The following is a 23,137-nucleotide window of genomic DNA, read 5'->3' as shown; positions in this document are numbered from 1 at the left end:
AGCAGCATCAGCACCATCAGCACCACCAGCATCAGCACCACCACCAGCAATCAGCACCACCAGCATCATCAGCAACATCAGCACCATCAGCACCAGCACCATCAGCACCATCAGCACCACCAGCACCAGCAGCAGCACCACCACCAGCATCAGCACCATCAGCAGCACCATCAGCAGCACCAGCAGCACCATCAGCAGCACCACCAGCAGCAGCTCCTTTACCAGGGCTGCTGCGTGGCACCCCCGCCAGCGCAATTCCTCGCGCCAGCGCGCAGCTCGTCGACGGCACAGCGAGGACACAACGAGCCGTGTTAGTGAGATGGGCGCCGGGCAGGCAGTGGCAGTAGTGATGGTGGTAGCGGTGGGAGCGGTGGTAGCGGTGGGAGCGGTGGAGCGGGCGGTAGCAGTGGTAGCAGTGGTGGTAACGGTGGTAGTGGTGGCAGTGGTGGTATCGGTTGTAGCGATGGTGGTAGCGATGGTGGCAGCAGTGGCTGTAGCGGTGGTGGCAGTGGGAGGGGGCGGCGGCGGCGGCGGCGGCGCTCCCGGCAGAGTGAGAACCGTGCAAGCGCGGCGCCGGCGCCAGCCGCTCGGGCCGCATGCGGAGGCCCGGCAGCGGTCGACGCGTCGCCGGGGTTAGTGGGGCGGTGGGGGGCGGGGGAGCGAGCAGAGGAGAAGTCTTTGTACGTGGCGTGGGGCGAAACACCGCTGCGGTGGCCAGAAACGCCGGCGTGTGTTTGTGGCTTTAAAAATATATATATATGAAATAAAAGTATATTTTTATTTTACCAGGTAAGGCCCCCCTACTGAGCTATAGATAGCACCTTTTTTCAGAAGCGACCTGGCCATCGCAAATGTCCACCGTCGTGTGGACAATTATAGCAGCGGCCAAATACCCGGAATGCGTGATGCCGATTCTAAATGTGGAAGAGGGAAAACCGGAGGATCCGGAGAGAAAAAAAATATCCATGCCACCACCACGGGGAGAGACAGAGAGACACGCAGACTCCAAATATACAACAGGCGTCGTCAGGGGTCGAGATAGAACCCACGAGCTCCTGTATACCAGGCGAAGGAGTTGACATCTCCTAGCCACCGTGATGATGAGAGACAGAGAGACACGCAGACTCCAAATATACAGCAGCAGGCGTCAGGGTCGGGATTGGGTGGTTCACGTGACATGCCTGCCCGCTCTCGCTCCACGGTACGGCTGGGATGGTTAGTTAGTCGATTAGTTGTTTTGATTGACTCAAAAATGATAACGATCGTTGTTTTCACCATCATCATGATCACCATCATCATCCCTCCACAGGTTGATAAAACGGGGACCCCCCAACCCGCCAACTCGGGACGTTTAAGTGTCGTGCTACTTTACGGGCGCAGTATAAACGTGGTCGGTGACGTTATTGTTGTTATTGTTGGTAAATAATCCAAGGCTTGGAAAGGGGGGCAGCACAGATGATGTGGGGGGGGGGGTAAAGGGGCAGAGGGGGTGGAGGGCAAGAAGGAGGTGGGGGGGGTACTCACTCTAGGGATGGGGCCTCCCTGGGCCCCACAGAGGGCCCATCACACCTGGGCCACGGGGAGAGGGGGCGGCGGCGGCCGCGGAAGGGGGAGCAACAGTGAGCGGCACGGCAGGAACATCGGCATCGCGGGCAACGTTCCCCGCCTCGTTAACGGGCAACGGTCGCCACCGCCGGGTTAACGGGCAACGGTCGCCACCGGGTAAACGGGCAACGGTCGCCACCGGGTTAACGGGCAACGGTCGCCACGTGGGAGTGTTGCCGCACGTGTGCTACTGCGTAGCGACGCACACACGCACTAACACGCACGCACGCAGAGGGCGAAAAGCAGCTAAGCGGAGCGTGGAAGACGTAACGAAAAGCGGACACACGCTCGTCAAGAGCTCCGCCCTAAGAGGACGGGGATCTCTTTGCCGTTTAAATACGGGTGACGTTTCAGGCGATGGGCCTTCTTCACGGGAGAGCGGAGAAAGACCACGAACAAGGGAAGTCGCCCGCTCGCCCGCCCGCCCGCTCACTCACTCGATCTGCGCTCCGATGAGCGAGTGCTTGCGCAGGAGGGCCCGAGCCTGCGCGCTGCCAAGGCCGGCGGCGGGCTCCCCGCTCACGGCCACCAGCACGTCGCCCGGCGTGACGCGCCCGTCGCGCCCCATGGCCCCGCCGTGCATCACGCTGCGCACCATCATGCCGGCGCCCTCCGGGTCCGCCGTCACCGTCATGCCTGCAGCAGTGCCGCCGGCAACAGGACGTGCGCGCGTGTGTGCGTGAGTGCGTGTGTGTGTGCGTGAGTGCGTGTGTGCGTGAGTGCGTGTGTGTGTGCGTGAGTGCGTGCGTGTGTGTGTGAGTGCGTGTGTGTGTGAGTGCGTGTGTGTGTGAGTGCGTGTGTGTGTGAGTGCGTGTGTGCGTGAGTGCGTGTGTGTGTGAGTGCGTGTGTGTGTGAGTGCGTGCGTGCGTGAGTGCGTGTGTGTGTGAGTGCGTGTGTGCGTGTGTGTGTGAGTGCGTGTGTGTGTGAGTGCGTGTGTGTGTGAGTGCGTGCGTGCGTGAGTGCGTGTGTGCGTGAGTGCGTGCGTGCGTGCGTGAGTGCATGTGTGCGTGTGTGCGTGAGTGCGTGTGTGCGTGTGAGCGTGTGTGTGTGAGTGCGTGAGTGCGTGTGTGCGTGTGTGCGTGTGTGCGTGAGTGCGTGTGTGAGTGTGTGCGTGTGTGCGTGCGCAAAGACAAAGGTGGGAGGAGCGGTGGTCGCAGGGGGTTAGCGCACTGCATCTACAACACGAGTCCAATTCCCGCTCACAACGATTATATTATCTGAACCGGTCCTGGGCCTCCCCTAGGTCGACTCAGCCTCGAATTAGTACCCAGTGTGGTGAGTAAAAACATCGCCACTGGGGAGACAAAGGCGGTCGGGTGTTGTGCTGGCCATCCACTCACTCCGTGTGCCGTGCCGGCCTTCATAGGTGCTACTCGCTAATAGCACTTGCCCCAAACAGTCCATGGTTGTGTGTGCACAACAACAATCAACGTTTGTTCTGCGCCCACAGTGGAACAAACCGTCACGCAATCACAGACGCAAAGACAAAGGTCTCCCCGTGTAGCCTTAACAGACTGCTGGGGCAAGTGCCGTCAGCGAGCAGCAGCGGCACCTATGAAGGCCGGCACGGCAACAACGCGAGTTTGGGTTTTGGCAGGGGGTGGGAGTGGGAGGGGAGTGGTGGCACCGCGCACTGCGCCACGAACCCAGCGGCCAGGGTTCGATTCCCGCTCGCGGCCAACACGCTGGCGCGCACGCACGCACGCTCACGGACGGACACACGCACGCACACACGCACGCACACACGCACGCACACACGCACGCACACACACACGCACACACGCACGCACGCACACACACACACGCACGCACGCTCACGGACGGACGAGTGCACGCAAGACGGGCTGGGTGCAGATGCAGCGCTTGTCGCAGTAAAAAAATGTTTTTTTTAACAAATATTACATAGCAAACAGGGGGAACATAGACATAGAGTAGGGAGAGAGGGGGTACAGAGAGGGGGTGGGGGTAGAGAGAGGAGAGCAGAGCGCGAAATATTTTGTGAAATCTTTCATTTAAAAAGGGAGGGAGGGGGGGGTGGGCACATAAAGCAAAGCATTGAAAAAACAAAACAAAAAAACACGAAATGATGAACGAAGCAAAGTGCCGACTACACCGAGCATCTTCTTGTTTCCTCTGATCGTAGTCAAACAAAATAAAGGGTGCACGCGGACCAAGGGGAAGCGAGAGGCATTCAGCCAGCAGTGCACCGAGCATCCGCGGCTGCTGCTCACCGAGGCTGGACGTCCCTTTGTTCACCGTGATGGTTTTCTCGAACTCGGACGGAGGACGGGTGACCCCTTCGCTCACCTGGACACACGGAGTCACGGATTCACGGTCACGGAGTGACAGAGTCAGAGAGTCACGGAGTCACGGTTAGCGCTGCAGGTAGCTGCTGCTACCGCTGTTGTTGCTCTTAGTGGTGGCGCCGGTGTTAGCAGTGGAAGTGGCTGGTGCTGCCGTTGCCGCTGGTCGTGATGGTTTGGTGGTGCTGGTGGTACTGGTAGTTGCTGGTGGTGGTGCTGCTGGTGGTGGTGGTGGTGCCGGCGTGCCTGCGAGGTCGAGCCGTGGGACTGCCCCGAGGTGGACGACGACTCCAAGGCCTCCGACTCGGTGGGCTCCACCTACGCGTGCACGACAAGTGGACACGACCACGAGTACACGATCATGCGGACACGACAACACGTACACAGCGAGCTTACACAACCACGCGTACACGACAAGTTGACACGACCACGCGTACACAACGAGCTTACACAACCACGCGTACACGACAAGCGGACACGACCACACGTACACAGCGAGCTTACACAACCACACGTACACGACAAGTGGACACGACCACACGTACACGATCATGCGGACACGACCACGCGTACACAACGAGCTTACACAACCACGAGTACACGACAAGTGGACACGACAACACGTACACAGCGAGCTTACACCATGCGTACACGACAAGTTGACACGACCACGCGTACACAACGAGCTTACACAACCGCGAGTACACGATCATACGGACACGACCACGCGTACACAACGAGCTTACACAACCGCGAGTACACGATCACGCGGACACACGACCACGCGTGTACGACCCTGCGCGCACGACGAGCGGACACGACCACGTGTACACGAGCGTGGCGAGCGTACGTGATGCGGGGTGCAGTGACGCGTGCACATCGACACCTTTGGAACTCGCGCCGCCGGTAGTTGCCGTAGTACGGGCAGGCAGTGGGGGGTTGAGGGGGGGGGGGGCGTTGTTTCCTGCTGGGAGTTTTTTTCCCGACCGATTGATTTGTTGTTGTACCAGGAGGCTGCCACCGGCAACTCTTACAGAGATTTCACCCTTTCGAGAACTCATCAGCAGAGCAGTGCCCAAGGAGGCCGCCGCACCCCCCCCCCCACCCCCCAAACAACAACAAGAACAACAAGAAACACATAAACAACAACACTCAACTTATTCTACAAAACCGAGCATCCCCATCCCCCCCCTCCGACTCCCACACCGACAATGACCCAGGCCTGATCAGCTACTGCAGCGTTGTTAGTGGATTAGTCGTGAGTACAGGCTCGAGGAGAGGCAACGCTACGCAAGGAAACGAGGAGGAGCAATCGTCATCATCGTCGTTGTCGTCGTCATCATCGTCGTCGTCGTCATCGTCGTCATCATCATCACCGTCGTCGTCATCGGATGCGGGGGTGAGGGGGGCCCATCGCGGATCGCCGCGTGGGTGCCCTGGACATGGTGGTGGCACGGCCCCTGGTGGTGTAAGGAATGCAATGTGCCTGGGTCCCCCAGGGTCCCCCCAGGGTCCCCCCAGGGTCCCCCCAGGGTCCCCCTGTGTCGCCGTGTCCCCCTTCCAGCCTGAGGGATGCCACCCCCCCACCCCCCCACGCTACACCCGCGTGCGTTGCCGATGGTCTGCGCGCGAGCGCCGAGCGTGCAAGCGTCACACCGCCCCCCCCCCCCGCCTTGACACCCCCAGGCACACTGGAGGAGGTCACCTGGTCAATCCCAGAATGCTTTGCGTCTTCACACGCGGCTTACGTCGGGGCTTGACAAGACCTGCCGGGGTGACCCCCGAATCCCGTGGATATCGCGTTGCAAATCTATTCGAAATCCGGTACAAATTACGCATTAAAACCACCTGTGGATTCTGCGGCGGCGGCTCTGCCAGGCACCGCCGACTCGTTGCCCATCCCGGCACGAGCGCGGGCACAGGACCGTGGGCATACGAGTGCGGGCGCACGGGCGCTGGCATACAACGCCGGCACACGCCGACACACAACTACGGGCACACGCCGACACGCAGCTAGGGGAACGCGACCGCGGGCGACACGCCGACACGCAGCTAGGGGAACGCGACCGCGGGCGACACGTCGCGAGCACGTCGCGCACAGACCAGCGCCAGCTCGGCGTGGAAGAGGGGCGAGCTCACGCGCGGCGCGCGCGGCGGCAGCTGGAACCCCCGCGTGCGGTACGGGGTCGCCGTGGCGACGGCCGCCCTGGCGACGGGGCCGGCGGCGCCGGGGAGCTGCGTCTCCCTGGTGACGGCCGGAGGGTCGCGGCCGGCGCGAAGGCCCGAGGAGCCCGGCGCCGGGTCGGGCTGCCCGCGCGACGACGTCGCCGGCGGCGGCGGCGGCGGCCGCGGTGCGGTTAGTCGGTTAGACAGGGATGAGGGTCGGGAGGGGGGGGAAACACAGAGGGAGCGTCCCGTTAGGTTTAACGAGCGAGGCGAGGTGGGGGGGGGGGGGTGTTAGAGCGACGGTGGGGAAACGTTTGGAATAGAAGCGAGCGAGGGGGTTCCACAGGGCTTGTGTGTGTGTGTGTGTGTACCGTACGGTATGTTTGAGCTTCTTTCGCGCGCCGTAGGTAGCCGACCGTGCTAATCGAAGGTCGGGCGCTGTTGCCGTGCAACTGATGAGCGTGCTGCATGCTCACGCGGAGACAAACTGCACACGTACACCGACTGTCCCTCCCCCCCTACTTCCAGTGGCTAGGAGATGTTAACTCCCTCGCCTGGTATGGAGGAGGTCGTGGGTTTGATCCCGACCCGGACACCTGCTGTATATTTGGAGTCTATGTCTCTCTCTCCACGCGGTCGTGTGGATTTTTCTCCGGGCCCTCCGTTTTTTTCCCATCCACATTTAGAATCAACGTCTTCTGCGTTTCGAGTATTTGGCTGCCGCTTTCAAATTTCCACGTGATGATGATGATGATATCAGCCCACTTCGTTGAGCTGTCATTTGTGATGGTCAAGTAGCTTCTCAAAAATGGCTATACAGCTTACCCGGTAAGCCTCTGCCTTTGCTTGGTTTGCTTGGGCCTAGCACAGCCAATGGAGTATCCTCCCTCCCCTCCCTAACTCTCTCCCTTCCCACCTCACCTCCCTCCCATCCTTTCCCTCCCTCTCTCCCTTCCCACTTCCCTCCCTCCCTCCCTCCCCCTTCTCACCGGCAGCGGCTTGGCCACGCCGATGCGAACTGTGCCCGGCGGTGCCCCCTTGAGGGCCGCGACGGCCTCCTCCAGGCCGGCGCCGGTGAGGTCGCGCTCATTGACGAACGCCAGGCGGTCCCCGGGCAGCAGGCGACCGTCCCGCTCGGCGGCGCCGCCAGGCACCAGCGAGCGGATAAGCACCACGCTGCGGTCGGCGTCCCACGGGTCCTGCCGGCAACACACGACGCCCGGAGGCGGCCGTGGTGGGTGGGGCGGCCGTGGTGGGGCGGCCATTGGGGGGTGGCCGTGGTGGGGGGAGGGGGGGGCAGCCGTTGGAGAGGCCGTGGGGACAGCCGTGAGGAGGGGGGGCGGCCGTGATGGGAGGGGCTGGAAGGGACGACCGTGGCTGCTGACGACGATGATCGTGACAATGATGACGACGGTAACGACGATGATGGTGGTGACGACGATGACAATGTGGCTGACGACGACGACGGCTGCGGCTGGAGAGCCTCCCGGGATCGTCCCTCGGCCTCTCACCCACCTGGTAGTCCAGGATGCTGAACCCCAGCCCCTGGCTGCCCTTCTCCAGCTCGATCCACTGCACCTCCGAGTCCCACATGGGCTGCTGCCCTCCGGCAACCGCCGCCACTCCCCCCTCCTCCTCGGCCTCTGTCCCCGTCGCACTCCCCCCCACCGGCCCGGCGCTCCGGGGTCCCCCGAGAACGACACCGGCGTCGTCTGGGGGGCTCCACGGTGCTCGCTCCGTCTCCATCCGCGACGCCGCGGGAGACGAGGAGGAGGAGGAGGAGGAGACGCCACTCTGGGGCCCGAGGTTCGTCGCGGCCGGAGCCTTGGGCCTGCCGGCCGCGAGAGCGCTGTCTGGAGACGCGGGGGGGCTACCTCCGGACCACATCTGCGTGGTGGGGGGGGGGGGGCGGTGCGGTTACTAAGGGCGCCACGGTGGCTAGGAGATGTTAACGACCTCACCTGGTATGCAGGAAGTCGTGGATTTGAACCCAAAACCTCCATTATGCTGACTTCAGCATTTTCTTGCTGTGGTTGTCCCACCTGATGAAGGCCGCTTGTGTTGCGATCGAAACGTCGTGATTTGTTTTATTTTATTTCTACCTACGTGACCTCTATTATGGATGATATTGCTCGCGAAAGTCTACGTGTCAAACTGTATATTTGGAGTTTGCGGCTCTTTCTCATCAGCATGACGGTGGCCGGGAGATGTTAACGACCTCGCCTGGTATGCAAGAGGTCGTGGGTTCGATACCGACCCTGACGCCTGCTGTATATTTGGAGTTTGCGTCTCTCTCTCATCCTCCTCAAGGTGGCTAGATGTTAACTACCTCGCCTGGTATGCAGGAAGTCGTGGATTTGATACCGACGCTGACGCCTGCTGTATATTTGGAGTTTGCGTGTCTCTCTCTCTCTCTGTGTGTATTTTTATTCGGGTCCTCCGGTTTTTCCCCTCCACATTGAGAATCGATGTGTGTTTAAGAGTATTTGGCTGCTGTACATTTCCACGCAATGAGGATAAACCGCTGGCATAGAGCTATCGTTTGTGACAGCTAGCTTATTGGACCTTACCTGATTAATAAAAAATAGATTAAAATAGTCTAACAGCTCACCCCATGATGCGCAAGAGAAGCTGCGCTGGTGCTGCCCAGCGCCGACGATCCATCGCCGAACCCGATTAACACGGTTGGCCGTGTACGTTGCGAAAGAAGTCCAAAGTACGTACCATAACTACACCACCGCCATTAATAACAACCACCTCTAAACCACTGTCATCTTACGTGCAATGTTATAACCTACATAGCAGCGCCTTCTAAATGTATACTTAACGTAATAGGGGACAGACGATAATTAACCGGCGTGGCGCATTTGCCGTGTGGCCATCGTGCGGCCCCTCCTCTCGGCGCGCGAGGTGGAAGCCTCGTGACGTCGGTCGCGACCCGCCAACCCTCTCGCCGCCACGGCCGGGCAAGCCAAAAACGTCTCTAAAATTAACCGAGAAAACTACCAACCATTCGCGGACGCACGAAGCCGCGCCGGGACCGACCCCCGCGGGAGGGCCCCACGTCGAGGGATGGGCCCCTCTCACCTGGCCAAGGCTGTGGTCGGAGCTGGAGAGGCTCTGCTGGCTGCCCCAGGCGAAAGGTGGCAGCCGCGGGGCGGGCACACCGAGCTGGCGAGAGACGGGCGCACGCACGCACGCACGCACGGTCCGTCACGCGCGCGGATACAGTACGCACGCGCACGCACGCATGGTCCATCACGCGGGCGCGCGAGTACGTACGGGCACGTGTGGTACAACACGCACGCATGGTCACGCAGAGATGTCGATGCCGCCAACGTTCGTAGACTCGCACGCGCGGACGCACGTGCAGACACGTAGACTCGAAAACACGGACACACAGGCGCACCCATAGAGTCGTACACACGCCGCGCGTTAGGCGATGATAGTGACGTGAGACGCACCACGCGACCGGAATCATAAGTGCAGCATTATGTGTGTACCATGCGTTAAACTTCTTTCGCACCGTACGTAGCCAACCATGCTAATCGGAGGTGCGGCCCTGAGTCTATGGGCAGTGTTGAGTCTATGGTGCAGTGTTGAGTCTATGGGCAGTGTTGAGCCTATGGGCAGTGTTGAGTCTTTGGGTAGTGTTGAGTCTATGGGCAGTGTTGAGTCTATGGGTAGTGTTGAGTCTATGGTGCAGTGTTGAGTCTATGGTGCAGTGTTGAGTCTATGGGCAGCGTTGAGTCTATGGGCAGTGTTGAGTCTATGGTGCAGTGTTGAGTCTATGGTGCAGTGTTGAGCCTATGGGCAGTGTTGAGTCTTTGGGTAGTGTTGAGTCTATGGGCAGTGTTGAGTCTATGGGCAGTCTTCTTTGGTTCTTTCGGTAAAGTCACGTAGAATGAGAATAAAATAATAAATTGATAAAATAAAATAACACAATATATTCTCACGACGTTTCGGCCACAACACAAGCGGCCTTCATCAGGTGAAGGGACGAGACTGTCTGGTAGGACAGCGCTGGAGTGAAAGAGCCACGTTCAGATCACGACCTTTAAGCTGTGTGAGAGGAAACAAAGCGCCTTTCACACAGCTTAAAGGTCGTGATCTGAACGTGGCTCTTTCACTCCAGCGCTGTCCTACCAGACAGTCTCGTCCCTTCACCTGATGAAGGCCGCTTGTGTTGTGGCCGAAACGTCGTGAGAATATATTGTGTTATTTTATTTTATCAATTTATTATTTTATTCTCATTCTACGTGACTTTACCGAAAGAACCAAAGAAGATGAATCATTGCAGTCACGAAAGCTTTAAATCGAAAAATCTATGGGCAGTGTTGAGTCTATGGGCAGTGTTGAGTCTATGTGCAGTGTTGAGTCTATGGGCAGTGTTGAGTCTATGGGCAGTGTTGAGTCTATGGGCAGTGTTGAGTCTATGGGCAGGGGCGAGACGCCAGAGGGAGAGAGAGCAAGAGAGAGCGAGTGCCGACCCGGCTCTCACCTGGCCGGGCGACGAGGCGCTTTGCCCGCTGGCGTCGTAGTCGTGGGCGTGCCGGGAGCACACCATGGTGACGGCCAGGGGCAGCTCCTTGAGGATGGCCACCACCTCGCGGTGGGCACGGCCCAGCAGGCGCGTGCCGTTCACCTGGGGGCGGGGGGGGGAGCCAGAGGGAGCGCCTCGTCAACACGCGTCACCTCCCTCGCTCCCTCGCTCGCTCCCCTCCTCCCTCCCACTTTCCTTCCCTCTGCCCCCCCCACCCACGCTTCTTCCCTCCTTCTCCCCCCTCCCTCCCATCCTCGCTTCCACCCCCCTCCCTCTCTCCTTCCCCCCCCCTCCATTCCCTCACTCCCAATAAGAGGGGGGGTGGCGAGAGGAGGGTATGGGGGTAGTTGGGTGGGTGGGGAGTGGGCGGGTGGAGAGGGGAGAGGAGAGGCTGTAGGTTGGGGTCGGTGGGTGGGGTGGGTGGGGTGGGGTGGGTGGGTCGGATGGGTGGGGTGGGTGGGGTGGGTGGGGTGGGGTGGGGTGGGTGGGATGGGTGGGATGGTGGGGTGGGTGTGTTGGGGTGGTGGGTGGGTCGGATGGCTGGGGTGGGGTCGGTGGGGTGGGGGTGGAGGTGGGGTGGGTGGGGTTGGGTGGGTGTAATGGGTATGGTGGGTTGGGTGGGTGGGGTGGGGTGGGTGGGGTGGTTAGGGGTGGTGGGTAGGGTGGGGTGGGTGGGGTGGTGGGGTGGGTCAGATGGCTGGGGTGGGGTGGGTGGGGTGGGTGGGATTAGGTGGGGTGGGTAGGGTGGGTAGGGTGGGTGGGGTGGGTGGGGGGGTGGATCAGATGGCTAGGGTGGGGTGGGTTGGTGGGGTGGGTGGATCGGATGGCTGGGGTGGGGTGGGTGGGTGAGTGGGGGGGCCCTGACCTCCAGCAGCTCGTCCCCGCTGAGCAGCAGCCCGCTGCGCCCCACGGGCCCCTCGGGCAGGATGGAGCGGATGTGGTGGTGCCCCAGGGAGCCCTCGAGGCTGATGCCCAGGCCGCTGCGCTCGCTCGTCTTGAACACGCGCGACACCTGGACGGGGGCGGAGGGGGGGGCGGGGGGGTTACCAACGACGACGCGAACGCCTCGCGTCCGTCTTGAACGTCTACCAGCTGCACCGCACGTAGCCAACCGTGCGCCAATGGGGGCGGGCGCGTGTCCGTCCTCGACGGGAGTGTGCGGTTGGGCGTCGCACCACGACTTCTTTCCCGGCTCCGAGGATGTTCTGCCAGCTGGCCCTGACAACGTCGTCGTCCTCGGTGGAGGCCTTGATTCCTGCGCGAGACGAGGAGGAGGAGGAGGAGGAAGAGGATGATGAGGAGGAGTTTGTGTGAACGTTGAACTTCTTTCGCACCGTACGTAGCTAAACTTGCTCATTGGAGGGACGGGGCGGGGGCGGAAGGACAACAAACTAAACACACAAAAAGCAGGTCTTAAGAAGTGAGTTTGCCAGTCTAGATGATTACTAATATAATAAGCCAAGATTGTGTGCGTGTCCCGCGCATGACGTCACTCCACACGAGGCCCACCCCCTCTCATTAATAATCATGAGCGGATGGCGTGAGGCACCCCCCCCCCTCATTGATAATTATCATTAGCGGGTGACGTCACTCCACATGCCGCACCCGTCCCCAATAACCATGAGGGGGTGACGTCACTCCACATGGGGCAACCCCCCCCCTCCCCCCTCATGAATAATCATGAGCTGAACAATTTTTCTATTTAATACTTCAGATTCACTGCAATCTACACCCGTCCTTGGACGGGCACGCAAGCTCGTGATGATTTAAAAGTGCGCAGCTCACGGTGGCTTCCGAACAGCGGAAGGAAAAGAGCGTCACCAGAAGCGCACCTGAAGGCGGTGCGCGATGCGACTGTAAACTATTTTTTTATTATTTTACCAGGTGAGGCCCACTGAGCTATGCAGCTCTCTTTCAGAAGCGACCTGGCCGTCACGCACGATAGCTCAAAGGAGCGGTGGCCCATCGCGTGGAAATGCACAGCGGCCAAAATACTCGCACGTCGATTTTGAACGTGGAGGCGGAAAAACCGCAGGATCCAGAGGGAAAATCCACGCGACCACCACGGGCAGAGAGAGACACGCAAAAATCCAGGCATCCTCAGGGTTGGGATCGAACCCACGTCCTCCTGTATACCAGGTGAGGGAGTTAACATCTCCTAGCCACGACGGGGGGGGGGGGGGGAGACAGCTCGCGAGTTGGCGCCACGCCGACGACAATCGGCACGGCCAACGTCAAACACCGCGGGCCGACCAAAACAGCGCAACGCGGGACGGAACCGGGTGGTGGCGGCAGCGGCGGCGGCGGCTGCCCTGTAATCCGGCGCTGTGGAGGCAGCAGCAGCAGCAGCAGCGGGAGGAGGGTTGGTGGAACGCTGTTGTGAAACTCCCCTTCCCGTTGGTGGCCGTCAAGGCGGGGCGGGGGGGGGTGGGGAGTGGGGGGCCGGGCGAGCTAACCGGGGAGGAAGCGGCGCCGCTCGGCCTCCCGCCCACGAGCATCGTCCGCCTCCTCCTCATCGTTGTCCGTGCCGGTGGCGCTCACCGTAGTACCATCGCCGCCGCCGCTGGTGCGCCTCGCGCCGCCCCACACACCGCCTACGCGCGCCAACACAACGCCCGCGCATGCCCGCTCGTCGATCGCTCGCTCGCTCGTTTTGTCCGTAACGTTTTGCCCGCCGCCGCCGCCGCCGCCGCCGCGTGGCCTCCGAGCGCCGCCACTGCCACCACCGCTTCCTCCTCGGCAACAACGACGACGACGATGAAGAAACCGAACCGGCGACGAAACGATTCGGGGCCTGACGCGGCCCGAGCGGTTTCAGCCCAGCGGCCATCCGCGGTCAAAGATTTTGGCCGATTAAAAATAAGTGAAAATAACCACGATTGTGGAAAAACACAATTAGTGTTTACAAATCTGTATTTGGTAAGAAAAGAAAGACGATAATTAGCCGGCGCGGCACTTTTGCTGTGCAGAGTCGGCGGTGCTTGCACGGTGGAAGCCGCCCGACGTTTGTTGCGACCCGGCAACCGCTCGTCGCCACCACCACTGAACTAAACAATTTTTATTTCACACGGTGTTAGGCCCACTCAGCTATATTGTAGATATTTTTGCAGAAGCGACCTGGCTATCACAAACGATAGCTCAACGAAGTGGCGGCTTACCATCATCATCATCATCTCGTGGAAATTTACAGCAGCAGCCAATAACTCTAAACACATTACCGTTGATTCCAAACGTGGAGGGGAAAAACCGGAGGACCCCGGAGAAAAAAATCCACGTGACCACCACGGGGAGAGAGAGACACACAAACTTCAAATATACAGCAGCAGGCGTCGTCAGGGTAGGGATCGAACCCACGACCTCCTGTACACCAGGCAATGTAGTTAACATCTCCGAGTTCACTGTGATGATGATGATGAGAGAGAGAGAGACACGCAGACTTCAAATATACAGCAGCAGGCGTCGTCAGGGTAGGGATCGAACCCACGACCTCCTGTATACCGGGCGAGGTAGTCAACATCTCCGAGTCCACCGTGGCGCACCCAAAGTCTCACCGGGCCTGGAGGGCGAGATGGTGACGGTGACGGTGGGGGCGTCCGTCTCCGCGTCGGCGCTCCAGATCTTCTCTCGTTTGCCGCCACCGCCACCGAGCCCGCGCCGACCACCGGGAGAGGTTGAGCGTTGTCGCCCCTCCTCCTGCTCCACCTCGTCACCGTCGTCACCGTCATCGTCGCCGCCCTCGCTCGACCCCGAGCCGGGGCTGTTCCGCGAGCGCCGCCCGCCGGCGGCCGCGCCGTGCCGCGGCTCCCGGCGGGCGAGCGTGAGGCGCACCGTCCTGCCGGTGCGGCGCAGCACCTCCACCGCCTGCTGGTTGGTGAAGCCCTGCAGGTCCGTCTCGTCCACCTGGCGTACACGCGTATGCGCGTGTGTGTATGTGTACGTGTGCGTGCATGTGTACGTGTGTGTGTGCGTGCGTGTGTGGTGGGGAGCGGTAGTGCAGCGATCAGCGCTACGCTGCACGACGAACCCGGCTATGGCCCGAGTTCGATTCCCGCTCACGGTCACCAAACACCAGTGACGTTTATCCGAACCGTTCTTTGTGCGTGCGTGCCGTGTGTACATGTACGTGTGCGCACGTGCTGTGCGCACACGTACGCACACGTGCCTGTGCGAGTGCGTGTCAGTGTGTGCGAGGTGCGAGTGCGTGCGTGCGTGTACGCGTGCGTGCGAGCGCGTAATTGTATGAGTGTGTGCGTGTGTGAATGCACGTGTGTGTGCGAGCGAGCGCGTGCGTGCGAGTGCACGCGCGCACGCGTGCGAGTGGGTGCTTGCCGTGCGAGCCTCACGGCGATGATCTGGTCCCCGGCCCAGATGCGCCCGTCGTGCTCCGCGGCGCTGCCCGGGGTGATGCTCTTCACGAAGATTCCCGACAGCTCTGCTCGGCGGCCAACCGCAAAACAGCCGCGCACGGCAACAACGCAGCGTCACCCCTGCGCGGCCACGCAGGCTACACGCTCCACACTTCGAAACTTTGCGGGTGAGGAGTTGAACCACGTCGTCGTCGTCGTCGTCACGATCAATCCACTGCTGGACGAAGGCCTCCCCTACCCACCCCCCACCCCCCTCCACCGGTGGAGGTTTTTTGATAGCCTAGGCCGGCGTGTGAGCCAGAGGCCGACCTTCGGGAGTAGCCTGGTCAAGACCCAATATCTTACTGCCCATACACTCACACCATAGACTCGCATAGAGGCTCACAGATTTACACAGAGACCCACAGACTCAAACAGAGACCCATAGACTTACACAGACACGCATCGACTCACACAGAGACCCACAGACTCACACATGAACTATCGACGCGCACAGAGACCCATGGACACGTTGATGGCGAAACGTTACCAGAGTTCTTATCGCCAACGTAGCCAGCGATGGTGATGCCCAGCCCCTGCGCGTCCTTCGTGAGCTCCACCTCGTAGGCCTCCACGCCACCCACCCCTTCGCCCTGCCGGCACAGATAAAGGTCCCCGCGTAGCCTTCAACAAGCGAGCATCGCCTATGACGAACCTGCACTGCACACGAGGGGGGGGGCGAGTGGCCAGCACCACGCCCGGCCGCCTTTGTCTCCCCAGTGGCGATGTTTGATACACACCGCACCAGGTTACTCATTTGAGGCTGAGCTGACCCGGTGGAGAAGGCCCAGAACCGGTTCAGATAATCGTCGCCGACGTTGGTGGTGGCCGTGAGCGGGAATCGAACGTCGGGGTCGTCGGGTTCGTAGCGCGGAGAGCCGACCGCTGTGCCACTGTTTCACACACATGCTGACACACTGACACACTAAGATCCCCCTCCAATAGCATTCCCAGCCTGCCGGGGCAAGTGCTGTTAGCGAGCGTGACACGCGCACACACACACACACACACACGCGGCGTTGTTGTCGTCGTCGACACGCGTTGGGCAGGTTTGTGTTGTTGTTGGTTGTGCTTGTGCACCACTGCCCCAACGCGGCGGCGGCGGCAGCGGCGGTGGCGGATAATTTGTCGAATTCACAGGCTCAGTTTCACAGGCGGCAATGACACTTTGATAAATTTCAGATTTTTGTTTCAGTTTTTTTTTGTTACTCAAGGAATCCAAAGCTACTTCGTCGGGACAAATTCATTAATTCAGGTCAATGAGACGGCGCCAATTTACAACGGCCCACCACGGCTGGCCGGCGCGCAAGGCTGGCGCTCAGCCTGCTGGCGCCGACGCGACGGGCAAACAGGCACCTCGCCCCCCCCCCCCCCCCCCCCCAAAAGTGCAAAATGTTGTGCCGGATATTTTCCCCTTTTTTTTCCCCTTCCTTTCAGTCGTTGCTGCCGCTGTTGTTGTTCACAGCTGCCAAGGATGGGGGGGCGGTGGGGGAGGGGGATGGGGAGAGGGTTGCGGTGGCAAAGGCTCGTTATCGCGTGTCTGCCAAATTCCCAGTCCTGGTGGCATCTGCGGCACCAGATTTTTGAAGTCGTCTCGCGGGGGGGGGGAGGGGGGGGCGGGAGCCAACGCCGATCTCCGAGCTCATCACGCGGCGGCATCTGTCGCCGAGGTGAAAATCACGGGGCTAACGCGCTGCGCTGATCGCGCGAGAGAGAAATGCTTTCCAAACGCTTACCGCGCGCGTCTGTTGAGAAATCCCGACGCGCCGCTGGCGGTCACGACCGTGGGCACGCAGGGACAAAGGTCCCCCCTCCCCCCCCCCCCCCCCCGTGTCGCCTTCAACAAGACCGTTGGTGGGGACAAGCGCTGTTAGAGCGAGCAGCAGCAGCAGCAGCAGCGGCGGCGGCGACAGCGGCACACGAGGGGGTGGGCCGGCCAGCGCCACGCCCGGGCCGCCATTGCCCCCACGGCGGCGACGTTTTACAACACCGCACCTCGGCGCCCATTCGTGGCCGAGTCGACATGAAACGCGCGCGCAGCCGCGAGCGCGCGACCAAACGCAATTTCCGCTCGGCCATTCCGGCGATTCACCGGTCGCGCACCTCTTCCGAGCGGAGGGCGTGCAGGGAGGCGACCGAGGGGATCTCCTCCTCCCTCGAGGCCGACCGGCTGGACGACGACGACAGCCCCCCGGGGGACGAAGACGGCGGCGGCGGCGGCGACGGCGGTTGCGGGAGCTCGGCCTCTCTCAGGCCGCGCGCGATCACCAGCTTGACGTGCGTGCCGCACTGACGCAGGACCTTCGAACGCACGCGTGCACACACACACACACATACACACGCGGCGGCGCGTGCATCACACGCGCAGAACAGCACATACCGGCACGCACGCACGGACACACGCGGGCACCGGCATCGCCCTTCACCGCACTGGAACTCCGGACGGGAAGACGAGCGAGGGGTGAGCGTGCGTGCACAGCGGGCGGGCGCGTTGGCACACCTGAGCCACCTGCTCGCTGCCCATGCCCTGCACGTCCGTGTCCCCGATCTGCAGGATGTGGTCTCCGCTCTGCAGCCTCCCATCCTGCAGGGCCAGACGTTGTTGCTGTTGTTATTTGTATCGCTATTATTATCATCATCATCATCATCCACAGGCGCAGCACTGCACCTCAGATTGGCCTCTTGCGGTGCGAAAGAAGTTCAACGTTCATCCATACTGCCCCATATTTATCCACGGGACTTTTTTAGCAGTATCCAAAATGATGTAAAATAATAGGTTTTGACCATTCCTGGCAATGAAACAGGAGGTGTTAAGATGTTCAAACACCAAATAGACAACTTTTGCAAGGCATCAAAAGTCTGGATTAACTACACGCAGCACTTGTGGCTAGAACATGCAAACAAACATGCTCCGTTGATAATGGACGCATTTGCCTTTGAAATAGATTGGCCCACACCATAGCCGGCCTCCTTTGCGGCCCAGTCTCACCACCAGTGTGAGACCAGAGAAACAACGCTAAATGGTGGAGGCCAATCAGTCCTAATAAAATCGTCCTATTCCACCTTGGTGGAGGCATGAGGGCAGGGGTGGCGGCAGGGAGGGTGGGGAACGGTGGTGCAGCGGTTAGCGCTTTGCGCTACGAACCCGGCGACCCGGGTTGGATTCCCGCTCACGGGCCACGAACACTGGTGACGATTATATGAACCGGTCCTGGGCCTCCCCTGGGTCGACTCGGCCTCAAATAAGTACCCGGTGCGGCGTGGGGTAGTAAACGTCGCCACTGGGAGAGACGCGGCGTTGGCCACCCACCCCCTCGTGTGTGCCGTGCCGGCCTTCATAGGCGCTGCTCCCTATAACAGCACTTGCCCCAACAGTCTGTTAAGGCTACACGGGGTGGGGGGGGGGGAATCTTCCTCCATGCGGAAAGGGAGGAACTCGCGGGTCGTGGCTCCGCGATGTCCGCTTTATAAGCGGGGGGGAGGAGGGGGGGTGGTGTCCTTCCCCCCCTCCCCACCCCCCCGCGAGATTTTCCTCCCGGACGGAATCTCCGGTGGCGACGATGACGACGCGACGGCCTATCGTTTGATCGTGATGGGAGAGAGATAAAAGAAAAGAAAAAATAAAATCTGTCCGATTCCTCCTTGGTGGTGGGGTAGGCGAGGATGTGGAGTGGGGGGGGGGGGGGGGGGGGGGCGGCACGGGTTGCGGCTGGCCCTGCACCGGACTCACGCGAGCGGCGACCCCTCCGGGCAGGATGGTTTTGACGACCACGCCGGTGCCCTTGCCCCCGACGATGCCGAAGCCGAGCCCCGAGCCGTCGTTGGTCAGCTCCACCGTGTCCACCGCCCGCTCCCAGCCCCACGGCGGGACGTCGCCCTCCTGCCGCGCCGTTGACGGTGACGGCGGTGGGTTGGGGGCACAGGTGATAATAATCATTTCATTCATATAGCGCTTCTCATCAAGGATCTCAAAGCAGTTTAACACGTCGGCTTTCGCGACCAACATCATCCAAGATAGGGCTTTTCGTTGGGTTACATTTGGCTGTCGCCTGATGATGCTGGTTGTTGTCATCACCAGCGAAACGTCACGGTACTGGAATTGTAAACGTTGTAGTGGGGTTGCTCTCCAACACACAACCGGTGGGTGCTGTACTCGTAACGAATTGGCCACGTTTGGTTGATGTGACAAACTCCTTACTAACTTGGCTGTGTCGGATGGTGACACAGCCAAGTCTCTGTCATGGATCTCAAAGCGCTGTAAACGACAGCAGCAGCAGCAGCAGCAGGCACTCGGCATGAAAAACAATTACATTACAAGTACGTTTTAAAAATCCGTGTCGCCAAATGAACTAAAGGTTAAAAAAGTGGATGCGTATGTAAATAGGTTTCAAGAGACATTTAAAAAAAAATCCACAGACTCCGAGAGAAATCCCTGATATCTCGTGGACGAGCGTTCCGTAGCCTGGGGGCTACACGGGGAAAAAAAATCTCGGTCTGCCATAGGCCGAAGAAGCCTCGATCTGAGAATGCAGAGAGATGATCTGCACCCTCCCACATTTTAGGGACCTTGAGGGGGACAAATGGGTGCAGCATTGTCAATGATGTAGGCTGCGTGTAAGATGGTTCACAGCTTTTTAAGGTAACAATACAGGTGACTCCTCTACTTACGAACATTTGACTTAAGAACTTTCAGAGGTACGAACAAACCTGGTCCGTATGTCCAGTTGCCCGTTCGGACCGAGAGTCGTATTTTACACCGCCGCGCAACAGATGGCGGTGGTGGCATCTACATCCACAGTACGTGAAGAACCAGTGGCATCTACATCTGCAGTAACCTGAAGAACCAGTGGCATCTACATCTGCAGAACATGAAGAACCAGTGGCATCTACATCTGTAGAACGTGAAGAACCAGTGGCATCTACATCTGCAGAACGTGAAGAACCAGTGGCATCTACATCTGCAGAACGTGAAGAACCAGTGGCATCTACATCTGCAGAACGTGAAGAACCAGTGGCATCTACATCTGTAGAACGTGAAGAACCAGTGGCATCTACATCTGCAGAACGTGAAGAACCAGTGGCATCTACATCTGCAGAACGTGAAGAACCAGTGGCATCTACATCTGCAGAACGTGAAGAACCAGTGGCATCTACATCTGCAGAACGTGAAGAAGCAGTGGCATCTACATCTGCAGAACGTGAAGAACCAGTGGCATCTACATCTGCAGAACGTGATGAACCAGTGGCATCTACATCTGCAGAACGTGAAGAACCAGTGGCATCTACATCTGCAGAACGTGAAGAACCAGTGGCATCTACATCTGCAGAACGTGAAGAACCAGTGGCATCTATATCTGCAGAACGTGAAGAGCCAGTGGCATCTACATCTGCAGAACGTGAAGAACCAATGGCATCTACATCTGCAGAACGTGAAGAACCAGTGGCATCTACATCTGCAGAACGTGAAGAGCCAGTGGCATCTACATCTGCAGAACGTGAAGAACCAGTGGCATCTACATCTGCAGAACGTGAAGGGCCAGTGGCATCTACATCTGCAGAACGTGAAGAACCAGTGGCATCTACATCTACAGAACGTGAAGAACCAGTGGCATCTACATCTGCAGAACGTGAAGAACCAGTGGCATCTACATCTGCAGAATGTGAAGAATCAGTGGCATCTACGTCGACAGGAGATTATAGAACTTTTAAAGCCATTCCCCCAGATCTTGAGGGGAGGGCAGCGCAAGTGTTCGACACTTCACGTGGCCGTAACGTGCACAAAGCCTGGCACAAGCGCTGTGGTGACGTCACCGCCACTCATTGGCAGTTGGTGTTGTGTATGTGTGAGTGTGTGAGTGCTTATTAAGACGAGCTCCGGTTTGACAGCAGAGGAAGCCACCTGGTCCGTCGCTCCACACGACGCTTCGGGTCTTCTCGGCCACTGTCATGCCCTCCCTTCTCTACGCCTGCGAGACGTGGACCCCCTTCTAATGGAGCATCTGCGCCGGTTAAAAACACTCAGGCTGGCCCTGCCTACGAGATCCATCCTGGGTTTAACCTGCAGGCTGGATTAAAGTGTGAGGAGCTCACGAATCCTTGAAAGATCTGGAAACAGTTTCCCCCATCATCGGTGAGCTCCTCCGGCAGCCCCCGCATGCCCAACCACCACCGCGTGGCCAAGCGGCTTCCGTTTGGCCGGATAGAGGGGGGCCCTAAACTGGCACGCGCACACACACGAACACGAACACGCACACGAACACGCAGGGTGGAGGCCCCCTACCGCCGAGATGCCGCCGCCGCCGCCGCCACCGTCGTCGTCGTCGCCGCCGGGCCGGCACGGCGGGCGAGCGACGAGCAGCGTGACGGGGCCCGCGGCCTGTTGCAGCAGCGACACGGCGCACGCGTGCGACACGCTCGTGTCCAGCGGCAGCCCGTTGATCGCCAGGATCTGGTCCCCTTCACGCAGCCGCCCGTCCCTGCCGTGCGGGGGGTGGGGGGTCAGGTCGGCCGAGAAAGAAAAAAAAACGCAAAGTTACCGCCTCCCTTTCAGAGGTGCCCGCTACTCGCTATCAGCACTTGCCCCAACAGTCTGTTAAGGCTACACAGGGGATCTTTGTCTTTGCGTGTGTGACTGCGTGACAGTTTGTTTCTGCTGTGGGCGCAGGACAAATCTAAGTTGTTGCTGTTGTTGTTGTTGGCGTGTCTTTGTGCTTGCGTACGCACACAAAGGCCAACACGAAGATCCGCCGTATAGCCTTCACAGGCTGTTGGGGCAAATGCTATGAGCGGGCAGCACCTATGAAGGCCGGCACGGTGGCACACGAGGGCCGCCTCTGTCTCCCCCGGTACTGATGTTCACAGCACCTCAGGCACACAAAGCTCATCCCTCTCAATATACACAAGCTAAATGTTCCCCGTGTAGTCTACACAGGCAAAGTGCTGTTAGCGAGTAACACCTTTAAAGGCCGAGACAGCACACGGGGGGGGGGGGGGGGTCGGTGGACAGTGCCATGCCCGGCCCCCTTTGTCTCCCCAAGCGTGACAGGGCAGCAGGTACTCATTTGAAGGCCGAGTCGACCTAGGGGAGGCCCAGGACCGGTTAAGATAATCGTCACCGGTGATGGCTGCTCTCCACACCACGCACACACTCACAGACAGAGCCATTATTCCACAACAACGGTAATTACTCCACAGTAACATTGGCGATGGAGGTTTTTTGTTGTTTTACTGGCAGAGCACAAAGCAATTACCGACGCTCCAAATGTAATCAGCTAATGAGCGACGACCGGAGTGGTTTCTGTAAACGCTTCGCTTAAAGTTCCCGCTAACTGCTGCTCGCAAAGCAAAAGAGCAAGCAGCAGGAGGAGCAGCAGGAGGGATGGAAAAAATAGCGGCATCGATGAACCCCCAAATTCACTGGCTCGTTAAGCCGGCAACCACCACGATTAAATCGGTCGTTAAGCAGTGGGCGTTTCACGTCGTGCAAACGGAGGAACGAATGGCCGTTACAGACTTCACTGGGCCAAGTCAAAAAAAATATCACAAATGCCATCCGGCTTCGACTCGCCATCTCTCGTGATCCTGCGACTTTGGACGCCAAGGCGACGAGATGTTAACTGCCTCGCCTCGTATACAGGAGGTCGTGGGTTCGATCCCGACCCCGGATGCCTGCTGTATATTTGGAGTCCGCGTGTCTCTTTCTCTCATCATCATCATCACGGTGGCTAGGAGATGTTAACTGCCTCACCTGGTCTACAGGAGGTCGTGGGTTCGATCCCGACCCCGGATGTCTGCTGTATATTTGGAGTCTGCGTGTCTCTCTCTCTCATCATCATCATTACGGTGGCTAGGAGATGTTAACTGCCTCACCTGGTCTACAGGAGGTCGTGGGTTCGATCCCGACCCCGGATGCCTGCTGTATATTTGGAGTTTGCGTGTCTCTCTCTCTCATCATCATCATCACGGTGGCTAGGAGATGTTAACTGCCTCACCTGGTCTACAGGAGGTTGTGGATTCAATCCCGACCCCGGATGCCTGCTGTATATTTGGAGTTTGCGTGTCTCTCTCTCTCTCATAATCATCATCATGGTGGCTAGGAGATGTTAACTGCCTTA

General features: G+C 59.4%; 1 protein-coding gene across 1 annotated transcript in view; it reads right to left on the bottom strand.

Moving 5' to 3' along the window:
- The window catches only part of LOC142905285 (multiple PDZ domain protein-like), a 39,257-nt gene that overhangs the window by 5,271 nt on the left and 10,849 nt on the right, over window positions 1-23,137 (bottom strand). The window contains exons 6-24 of the mRNA XM_076065035.1: window positions 21,304-21,499; window positions 18,754-18,903; window positions 17,524-17,607; window positions 17,127-17,324; window positions 15,514-15,616; window positions 14,961-15,049; window positions 14,169-14,517; window positions 13,074-13,211; window positions 11,793-11,872; window positions 11,483-11,629; window positions 10,576-10,719; window positions 9,162-9,245; window positions 7,590-7,961; window positions 7,064-7,273; window positions 6,012-6,215; window positions 4,155-4,226; window positions 3,837-3,912; window positions 2,043-2,241; window positions 1,525-1,569 (exon numbers count right to left, since the gene is read on the bottom strand). Of these exons, the coding sequence (XP_075921150.1) occupies window positions 1,525-1,569; window positions 2,043-2,241; window positions 3,837-3,912; window positions 4,155-4,226; window positions 6,012-6,215; window positions 7,064-7,273; window positions 7,590-7,961; window positions 9,162-9,245; window positions 10,576-10,719; window positions 11,483-11,629; window positions 11,793-11,872; window positions 13,074-13,211; window positions 14,169-14,517; window positions 14,961-15,049; window positions 15,514-15,616; window positions 17,127-17,324; window positions 17,524-17,607; window positions 18,754-18,903; window positions 21,304-21,499 (2,940 nt within the window). The remainder of the gene's footprint in view (window positions 1-1,524; window positions 1,570-2,042; window positions 2,242-3,836; window positions 3,913-4,154; window positions 4,227-6,011; window positions 6,216-7,063; window positions 7,274-7,589; window positions 7,962-9,161; window positions 9,246-10,575; window positions 10,720-11,482; window positions 11,630-11,792; window positions 11,873-13,073; window positions 13,212-14,168; window positions 14,518-14,960; window positions 15,050-15,513; window positions 15,617-17,126; window positions 17,325-17,523; window positions 17,608-18,753; window positions 18,904-21,303; window positions 21,500-23,137) is intronic.

This window comes from Petromyzon marinus, chromosome 1 (assembly GCF_048934315.1).
Source record: "Petromyzon marinus isolate PM22_M1 ecotype Great Lakes invasive population chromosome 1, UKy_Petmar_22M1.pri1.0, whole genome shotgun sequence".
NCBI lineage: Eukaryota > Metazoa > Chordata > Hyperoartia > Petromyzontiformes > Petromyzontidae > Petromyzon > Petromyzon marinus.
This window is presented reverse-complemented; position numbering and strand designations above follow the sequence as displayed.